The 10,823-nt window shown below is 37.6% G+C and overlaps 1 protein-coding gene across 1 annotated transcript; it reads right to left on the bottom strand.

The window, feature by feature from the left end:
- Positions 1–1,213: 1,213 nt before the first annotated feature.
- LOC120084168 lies at positions 1,214–2,469 on the bottom strand. The gene is made up of 3 exons (XM_039040063.1): positions 2,320–2,469; positions 2,051–2,188; positions 1,214–1,315 (listed from the first exon to the last, which is right to left on the bottom strand). Exons 1-3 carry the CDS (start codon positions 2,467–2,469, stop codon positions 1,214–1,216), a joined length of 390 nt encoding a protein of 129 aa, XP_038895991.1.
- Positions 2,470–10,823: the final 8,354 nt, after the last annotated feature.

Raw genomic sequence — 10,823 nt, 5'->3', positions numbered from 1 at the left:
CTATATCGCCTCCGTAGTAAGGCTTAATCCGTTGACCATTGACTTTTAAACGTGTTGTTCCCATCTAAAGTTGTTAATTCCACTGTTCTGTGGGGAAAGATAGTCTTGATTTTGAATGGCCCACACCAGCGAGACTTCAATTTCCCTGGAAACAATAGCAATCGTTCGTTAAAGAGTAATACCTGTTGAACTTCGACGAATGTCCGGTCGTTAATGTGGCCGTCATGCCACTTCTTGGTTTTTTCTCCTTATAGATTTTGGCATTTTCATAGGCGTCCCTTCGCCATTCGACCAGCTGGTTCAGTTGCAGCTTCCGAACTTTCCCCGCACTTGCTAAATCAAACTTCAGCTTCTTACATGCCCACATCGCCTTATGTTCCAACTCGAGCGGCAGATGACAAGCTTTTCCAAAGACCAGGGCATACGGGGACATGCCAATGGTGTTTATTGGCAGTCTTGTATGCCCACAGTGCTTCATCAAGCTTGGGTGACCAATCCTTCCTAGAAGTATTAACTACCTTCTCCAAGATAGTTTTGATCTCTCGCGTTAGAAATCTCTGCCTGCCCATTAGTTTGTGGGTGATAAGACAGTAGCAAACTCGATAGCTGACATTAAATTTAGTCAACAGGTTGTTATTATGCGGTTGATGAAGTGAAGCCTCGTCGCTGATTAAGGCCCGTGGCGTCCCATATCGAGCAAAAAAATATTTTCTTCAGAAACTTCGCCACCGTGGCCGCATCATTCTTGGCACAATCGATGGCCTCAACCTATTTTGATACGTAATCAACCACGACTAGGATATAATGATGACCTTCTGATGGTGGAAATGGGCCCATGAAGTTAATTCCCCAAACATCAAATAATAACCTCTAAGATTGACGTCAATGACATTTCATTTTTTTAAGACATATTCCCCATTCTCTGACATCTGTCGCATTGTACAGCGTGGGCATGAGCATCCTTAAATAGCGTTGGCCAGAAATAGCCACACTGTAAGACCTTTGCGGCAGTCCGCTGCCCCCCAAAATGTCCTCTATAAGGGGACTCATGACAAAGCTCTAGAATGTGCTTGACTTCGTGTCAAGAACGCATTGACGTAGAATGTGATTAGGTCCAAGTCGATACAGGAATGGGTCTTCTCAAAAATAAAATTGACGTCGTGTCTTAGCTTCTTCTTCTGCTAGTAAAGTATAGTTTATCTGGTACTTGGCCTTAAACGATGAAGTTCACAATGTCCAACATACCAGGAACATTAATGTCTACTGACATCAGCAATTCATCGGGGAATCTTTCTTCTATATCTTTTTCTTTCCCCTTGAACCTCACAATTTCTCAATCTTGACAAATGATCAGCGACTTGGTTCTCGGTGCCCTTCCGATCTTTGATCTCTATGGTCAAACTCTTGGCTAGGAGCAACAACCCACCGTATAAGCCTTGGTTTTGCATCCTTTTTTGTCATCAGATATTTGATCGCAGAGTGATCGGTATACACCACAACGTTGGTTCCGATTAAGTACTGTCGGAATTTCTCCAGTGCAAACACCACTGCGAGCATTTCCTTTTCCGTGGTTGTATAGTTCTCCTGCGCATCATTCAATGTTTTGCTCGCATAATAGATATGATGCAATACCTTGTCCTTGAGCTGACTCAACATTGCGCCCACTGCATAACCGCTCGCATCACACATCAACGCAAATGGTTGCGTCCAATCTGGCGTAATCAAAATAGGTTCGGTGAAACAGTATTTACAAACTACAAGACACGAGAGTTTAGGGATCAGCCCCAACATTTCCACCCTTCTTCTTCTTCCATTTTTTGGTACCGGAGGAGGAAGATACAGACTTCGTTCTAGAGGTCGAATATTTTTGGAACATTTTAGAAGATGAAGCAACATTTGCTTCACCCTTCTTCACCTTGCTTTTCAACAAGGATTGGAAGGTTTTTAGCTCGTCGAGCAGGGTAGTCAGGTTATAGTCAATCCTGTTCAAAACAGCATTGCGATGAAAGTGCAGGAAACTTTCAGGTAAAGTTTCCAGTATGATGCTAACCTGGTTGGCCTCATCAATGCTTGACCCATTCATCTCAGCCACATTGAAGTAGATCATCATGTTGAGAACATGTTCTCGAATTGATGCCCCCTCTTGCATACAGGCATTGAAGATGTACTTGAGAGTGTCATGCCTGAGCTGTGCAGATGGTTATCCGAACATTCCCTACAGGGACTCCATGATCTCACGGGCTGTGAGCTGGGCTCATGCTTCTTGGCCAAGACTTCATTAAGACTTTCCAAGATATATGCTAGGGCCTTTTCATTTACCCTTTTCCAGCGTTCATATGCTTCCCGAACAATTCGAGAAGCATTGGCAGGTGGACGGAGAGGACACTCCTCCATTAGGATAAAGAGATGGTCGTCGATGATCAGAATAGTATTGATTGTATTTTTCCAACTAGCGTAGATTTCACCCATTATTTATCGACGGCTAGTAAACTTAAAGTAGTGGTAGCTATATTAATGAAATTACTGAAAAAGAACAAACTTATTTTAGTCTACTTGCATTAAACTACTTTTAGCAAAATAGTCTAGTGTACCCTAAGTGACATCTATTTTCCAATGATGCTTTAGTGATACAGGACAAAAGTCATCGTAAGGTGATCAAGTGCCCCTTCACTAAAAGGAGACATTCTCAACCATTAGACAAAAACAACTTCTTGTCACTGTAACTAATAGTCACCATTGTTTGGTCCATAATTTATTAACATCCTTAACAATTCTGTGCAAGTGTAACCCCTCATTTTAGGTTCTAGAGTTCCACCCTAATGAGCCAACCATAGGGAAAAGCTGATTGGAACATGAAATTAAAGCAACCCTATCCATTTCTGGAGATCAAATAAAGTGTCATGCAATATATCATCCTTTAGGGGGACACCTACGATGTCATGAGGCGATGCATTATTTAACCTAATGAGAGAGACCGAGGGATGTGTTGTCACACGTCCCGCTCCCACTTACTATAAACACTCTCTCCATTATTTAACTTACACAAAGCATGCACATGCATCAAATAATATAAGTGTTACAGTATATGTATGCATGAATTATAGCATATCCATGCATCATTTATATAAAATGATGCATGAACATAAATGCATAACCTATGGTGGGTTTTAAAACTATATGACATACATTATGATATATAATATAAAACATACATCGCATGTATATTTACTTTAATAGTTGATGGATCGGGATAGAACCTCTAAAAAGAGAAAATAAAAGACTAACTATTACAAAATTTGAGTCAACTAGTTCAAAAAAGGAGAACCAGGACTTGAATCGCTCGAACTGAACCGTCTTTCAAAGAACCACTTTGCAACTGATCGTGTAGCAAATGATCTGTCACACCCCGCCCCAGACCACCCTCTTAGCCTAGAGAAGGGCATGACTGTAGCAGTTACCAACTCTTGGGCTGACACTTACTGCCTAATAACTCTTGCGGAATAACTCTGATACGAAATATAAATTATATGCAACGGGACGTCTTTAGGCCCATAATTTATTAACTTAGAACATAATATATTTAGAGTCATTACAACACTAGATTTACAAGTCCCAAAACCCACAAACCTTAGTTCCTATATGAACAATAAAAACATGTGTACAATATTAACAATAACCACTTAGCAAACGGTTACAAGTCTTTTGATCCTTTAGTGGTAGAGCAGACGCAGAGCTATCTTCAGAGGATTTGACCGCTACCTATGGGGTGGAAAACAAAACATTTGAAAATGGGGTGAGCTTACGCCCAGTGAGTGATCGAGAAAAGATAGTAAATTCTCATGCATGATTTCAATAACGAGTTTTTAACTTAACATAAACTTTTACAGTACTTGTACTGCAGCATAAACATTTTCCAAGCTTAAAACATATAAAGCTATTTTAATCATAAAACAGTAAAATCATTTCTCAATCCAACGTACCCTACTGTGGCTAAAACAATCCCAACACCAACTACTAGTCCAGAGAGAACCCTTTTGCTCAATCTCTGACTCTATTCACCTGTGGCCACACTAAGTACCCTCACACATTAGGTACTTCTGCTCAGATACCTTCTCAATTTCCTTCAGTATCGAGCTACTAGGATACCTTCTCAAACGTCCTTCAGTATCCCGTTGGCTTGATACCTTCTCAAACGTCCTTCAGTACCAATAGATACCTTCTCAAATGTCCCTCAGTATCTAGTTGGATGGATACCTTCTCAAATGTCCTTCGGTATCGCATTTTAGTAAAACTAGTCATAAACGAATTTTCTCTTTAAAGCATGTAAAGTATAACACATATAAAACATGACTTTAAAGATGTTAACGTATGCTGAATCAAATCAACACAAATAAATAGTTTTTCAACAATTTCTCACACATGTATGCGTTCAAAACATAATTCACAACTTGCTTGGAAATCACTTCATAAAACTAGTAGGCATGAGAATATTCTTGAAAACATGCTTTCTATAACACGTTGTAATCAAACAATTTAAGCAAAATGTTTAGTTAAAACATTTTAGCCACTCACCTTGATTTCTTAGGAGCTTTTCACTCTAGTGGCTCCTTTTCCACCCCTAGAATTAGATTCAATTTACAGCTTAGATTACTCATAGTTCGGACCTTATTTTTGAAATACTTTCTTCTACAAACGTATTCTAAAATGTCCCAAGAAGCTTACCCTAAATTTTCAGCTTTGAAACTCTTCGTGGTTTGGCTGGAATCACAGAATCTTCAAGACTAGCCCAGACTGATCTGACAGTCTGACCCTTCTGCCTTCTCTTCAATCTCCAGCCTAGTTCCTTTGATTTTTCCACCGACCTGAAAACTATACTTCCAGAGAATTTCCGATGGCTTTGGAATCACTCCAAACGCACGAGTAGATTGAAGAGATCTCCTCGTCCAAATTTGATGCGTTCTCCTCAACCGTCAATGCTCTTCCCTCTATTTTACGAAATTGTTGATTTTGTGATTGAAAATGAAGTTCAAAGGCCTCTATTTATAGGTCCAAATTTCCCCTGGTGTTGACACCACCTACTTGGCTGCATGGCCAAGTGTTTACCTCTTCCCTTATCAACGCAAGCTTGCATCATCTTGGCCCAAAGTGTCTTCTTCATATGCGTCCACCACAATTCCTTAGCCCTTAAGAATTTCTCCCAAGAAGACACATGGTTTGGCTGACGTTTGTCCTTGTGACTTCACCCTCCGTATGTGTTCAACTTAGGGTTTTCAACGCATAATCCACAATAACGTAGCCAAATTCAATGCATAGGTCCTTGCCCGGCCGTTCGATGCATAGGTAAGGCCCTTCGATGTTTGCGTGGGCGAGTCGTTCGTAAACAATACCGGACGAGGCGTTGCTGCATGCACAGGCTGCTCTCGCTCTCTCCCACTTTCTCACTGGTCTCGCTCTTTCCACTCTCGCTCTCTCCCACTTTTTCCCTCAAAATCTCGCTCTCTCCACTCTCCCTCTCTCCAACTTTCTCGCTCAAAATCTCGCTCTCTCTACTCTCGCTCTCTCCCACTTTCTTGCTGGTCTTGCTATCTCCAATCTCGCTCTCATTTTCTCTCTAAAAATCTCATTCTCTCCAATCTTTCTCTCTCCCATTTTCTCTCCAATCTCGCTAATCTTGTTGTTAGCTACTATGAACCTTGTTTGTCTCCGTGCAATTTCTACACGTTTGCCCACCACTTTGTGCCACTTTTACACGAATTTTCCAGATTTTTCCCAAATAATTTTCCATATTTTTCTCAGTTTTTCAATCCTTTCTTTAGCGATAACGCATTTCACATAAATTCTATACTTAGCCAATTTTTCCCAAATTTCCCAAACTTAATTTCCATATTTTTATTTTCAAATCCCCATTCCTTCTTCACCATTCTACACTAACTTTCTCATCAACCTACTTATTATACAAATTTCATTACAATTTTACCAATTAAAGCTTAACTTAAATTATTCAAGGAAAATGTACTTAACACTTAGAAATTTCCTTCCCTTTAACATAGGATTTAACTTTCACTTAGTTAATTCCTTTTATCACTTGCTTAAGTAAGGAAAATAGAAATCCGTGTTTCACATGATCTATGCGATGAGCATGAAAGACTACACGATCGTGCAGCTAGCAACAATGCGATGAGCATGAAAGACTATGCGATCGTGTAGCAATTCACCATGCATTGAACATCTAAAGACTGCACGATCGTTCAACAAGAAACTAAGCGATCTTGTAGCAAATGCAACACGATTGTGTAGCAAACTCTACATGATCGCGTAGCATTAGCTATGTGATAATTTAGCAAATGCTACACGATAGTGTAGCAAAAGTTACCTGATCGCATAACAAAAGCTACCCAATCGTTTAGCTATAGCTACACGATCTAGAACCTCTGTTTCATCTTCTCCGTCGAAACAACGTTTTGCAACCCTTCTTTGAAGCAACCCGGAACATCACGAGCAACTCAAAACTTACAAATTATAGACTCAATTGCATGATTAATGCCCAAAAATGCAAGGGCCTTTACAAACCAAAATTTGTAAATTAAAGAAGACCTTAAACAAAGAGTTCTATCCCGAAACATCCATCAACAAAATCATCCATAATCATTCATCATATAAACAGAATGCATATTATAAAACCCACCATTACTATAAAATGATTCAATACAAGAATGGAATTTGGAATTAGAAACCTACAATCTGTATGTAACTTAAGCATGTATGTGGTGACATACAAGTGGATCATGTCTTGAGTGATAACCAAAATGGTCTGTAGTATATGGATATAGGAGGGAAACCTTATCCTGGTAATGCTACGGATGCGGCCCACTTTGTAGAATAGTCAAAACTGTTGTTGAGAATCAATTTTTGGGTTAGTTTGAAATGTTTAAATTGACAAGAGGGAGTTCGATTATATATGAATATAATTGAAACGAGTTAATAAATGATATAATTAAACTTTATGTACGAGAACATAAATTTGGAGGAAATTGGATATAAATATTGATTTACATCTAGTAGAGAAAAATGTTTATAAATAATATATGATATTAATTTATATGTTATGAATGTTGATAAGATTCATTGGACGGTTGTAAAAGAAATGGGAAGGCACCTCTTCTGTTCAAAATAAACGGATGAGGGCATTATAAATAGCAGACGGTGTGTGTTGATCTCGGGGAGCGCGGACATTGTGAAAAGATAGTGTCATTGTTTAGAAAATCAGAGCCTATACGATAGTGACTACATGATCGCTTACATAAACGATATTGCTAAGCGATCGCATACTGATTACACCGTCGCGCGCTATTATCTAAACCATTGTTTACCTTTTTCCCAAGTGATCGTTTAGCTCCCGGTATTTACTAAACAATCGTATAGACGATCGCATAGTTTTTCCTACTTGATCGTTCAGACGATCACTCACCCTTTTCCTACACGATCTTTTAGACAATCGTTTACCTTTTTCTAGACGATCGCTTACTTTTCCTACACGATCGTATACTTCACCTAAACGATCAAGCATCTTGTCTATGCGATAGACGACCTCTTCTCCCACTTGCTTGATCGTTGTTTACGATCGCTCTTCCTCCTTCCTTCTACCAAATCTGAACAAAGCCCACACTTTGGATTCTCACTCCAAGAATACTGAGGGCTCTGAGTCGTGTTGTCTTCTCTGTTTCCTTCTGTCTAAGTGGTGATTGTTTGAGGTAAACGGTTATATGCTATACTTGGCTCTAATACCAACTATAGGTTATATCAAATATAGCATATAACCTATAGTTTTAATATTGTATCACATACAATATAAACTATAGTTTCTTTTCTCTTTTATATGAAATTTAATATAAATCTTAATTATATTAAATTTAACAACTATGATGACAATTATATCACATATGATTGAAACAACTTAATTATATCATATATAATTACATCCCTCTATTCATTTGAACAATTCAAATTAATCCAAAAACTGATTCTCAACTAAATCCTATTGAGCTACCAAGGGGACCTCATGGACCTTTAATTTGAAGCTCTAATGGTACATGAATAATTAATTAAACTCTTTAATTACATTATTCACCATTCGTTAACTGTTGGGCACTCTACTATAGATATATTTATGTGTATATTAATAAAGACCGATAGCTGCACTCTTTGCACTACAGATATATTTATGTGTCCATTAGATATTATCAATCAACAATACGATGACCCTTCACAAATTGCTCATAAGCAGTTGGACCAAATTACCGTTTTGCCCCCGCAGTTACATCTAATTCCTTAAGTACGACTGATCCCTCTAATGAACAATAGATCATAGTCCTACAATGATTAAATCCCTCTCGGGCCAGGAGAAGATGTGGTGCCACATTGTTCAAAATCCAGAATCAGCCTTTAAGGGAGAAATTTATCTACTTACCCTTGCCTCGAGAAAGGAGTGAATTTCATCTTATGTAGCTATGTTCCCAGCTCTCTAATTAGACGAATCCCCAAAATGGTAGGCTTGTTGAGTCGGCGATCTAGCCACTCTCACTCATACAAATCAAAGGACCGCCCTCATAGGCAGGAGTTCACAACTCACTCAGGATTCAGGTTATGTTACCTATGGTCATCCTGGTGAAATGTAAGTTTCTATTACGAATGGCGTTATATAATGAGACTAAACATTTCGTGGTCCGGTCTTATACAATATCTTCGCTGGCATGTCTAATACATGAATTATCAGGATAAGATCATTTGTAGCACCTTACAATAGTTGTAACACCTATAAAGCAGGCCATACTCGTAGTGTCACTAGGATAAGGTACCCAGCCTTATCCATCTACTATAGACCATTTAGGTTATCACTTAAACATGATCCATTCGTATGTCTCCACATACATGTTTAAGTTACAAAGATAACCTTGGATGTTAGTTTATTGGTTTTTGGTTAATGCAACTAAAATATCATATATTTTATTAAATACATAATGAGTTTGTTCAATAATGTTTACAACTATAGAACCTTATGAGATTTAGGACATCAACTCCAACACCAAGTATCGTTGGATCTTCAATCTACAGATCCATAAGGTCCTCTCTGTAGCTCAACAGGGATTTATTTAAGAATTATTTTTAGATTAATTTGAAGTGTTCAAATTAATTGAGTGAATTAATTATATATGATATAATTAATTAAATTAATTATATATGATATAATTAATTAAATTAATTATATATGTGATATAATTAATATAATGTATTTGATACATTATAATATAAGGTAATATGAGAGGAATTTGAATATGATTCAAATAGTAATTATATGAATGAGATTCATGTAATTAAATTTAATATAAATTTGATTTATATTAAATACCGTACATAAGTTGAGAAGAATTAAATATTTGGATATGATCCAAATATCAATTATATGAATGAGATTCATATAAGTGAATTTACTGTAAATGTGATTTATATTAAATGTCATGTATGGTTGAGAGAAAATACATCTATAGGTTATATTGTATTTGACAAAATATGTAACTATAGATTATTTGTTTTATGGGATATAACATATAGTTTATATACATATAATAAGGTTGTTATTTTATGTATAATTATTATTGTTTAATTTTATTAAATTAATATTAATTAAGAGTTACAACTCCTTCCCCCTAATTTCTCTCAGCAAAATACATGATGAGAGGGGTTAGAGAGAGATGATGCAAATTCATCTTCCTCCATGAAACACTGAGAGAAAAGTTCTCTCTGAAAAAAAAATGAAAAGAGAAGAAAAGTTCTTCTCCTCCCTCTCCTCCTCTCCATCTCCTTCCCTCTTGCAAAACCCTAAGGCAGAGTGCACACCTCCTGCCATTCTCATCCCTAAGGAGAATACAGGAGGCTCCGTTTGGTGGTGTCCCTTTTGGAGAAGGAGATCCGTTCGTGACTTGTTCGAGGGATTCTTGAAGAATAATCTTCAAAGGTAAGGGTTTTTGAAACCCTAAGTTTTCCTTTATTAATGCATGCTATAATTTATGTAAATTCATGTCTTGTTCTTGATTTACTGTAAACTTATATTCAATGAAAAATGAATTTGGGACGATCTTGCTTCCATTCAAGGTTTTCTCCTTATAGAGATCTTTCAAAAGCAACATTTACCTCACCCTTCTATTCGTTAGTTTTCATCAAGGATTGGAAGGTTTGTAGCTCATTAAGAAAAGTGGTTAGGTTGTAGTCAATCCTTTTTATAACAGTATTATTACAGAACTGCAGAAAACTTTTAGGTAAAGATTCCAGTATGAAGCTAACCTGACTGACTTCATCGATGATAGACCCATTCATCTCCGCCAAGTTGAAGTGGACCATCTTGTTAAGAACATGTTCTCTAGCAGATGCCTCTTCTTGCATACGGGCAGTGAAGATGTTTTTTAGAGCATCACGCCTGAATTGTGCGAACGGTTGTTCGAGCATCTTCTGCAGGGACTCCATGATCTCACGGACAGTGATCATAGGCTTATGCTTCTTGGCCAAGAATTCAGAAAGGCTTATCAAGATATACGCGCGGACCTTCTCATTTGCTCGTATCCAATGCTCATATACCTCCCGACTGTTTTGAAGATATTTTAAGTAGGAACAGGAGGGCAATCCTCCATAAGGACAAACCTCAGGTCATCGATGATTAATATTGTGTTGATTGTGTTTTTCTATATTGTGTAATTTTCGTCGGTAAGTTTGTTGGCGACGAGTAAGTTTAACGTTGCAGAAGTCATAATGAATTTGCTTAAACATATAAA

Source organism: Benincasa hispida, chromosome 8 (assembly GCF_009727055.1).
Source record: "Benincasa hispida cultivar B227 chromosome 8, ASM972705v1, whole genome shotgun sequence".
In the NCBI taxonomy this organism is placed as follows: Eukaryota; Viridiplantae; Streptophyta; class Magnoliopsida; order Cucurbitales; family Cucurbitaceae; genus Benincasa; species Benincasa hispida.
The sequence above is the reverse complement of the archived record's forward strand: the minus strand, read 5'-3'. Positions and strand labels throughout refer to the sequence as shown.

Excerpts from the sequence above, each read along its gene's own strand:
- LOC120084168 (XM_039040063.1), bottom strand. The coding sequence starts at position 2,469 with ATGGGTGAAATCTACGCTAGTTGGAAAAATACAATCAATACTATTCTG. Across the intron at positions 2,189-2,319 it reads CATATGAACGCTGGAAAAGG|CTCAGGCATGACACTCTCAA; the intron begins GTAAATGAAAAG and ends CCATCTGCACAG. Across the intron at positions 1,316-2,050 it reads GCATTGATGAGGCCAACCAG|GGGAAAGAAAAAGATATAGA; the intron begins GTTAGCATCATA and ends GTGAGGTTCAAG.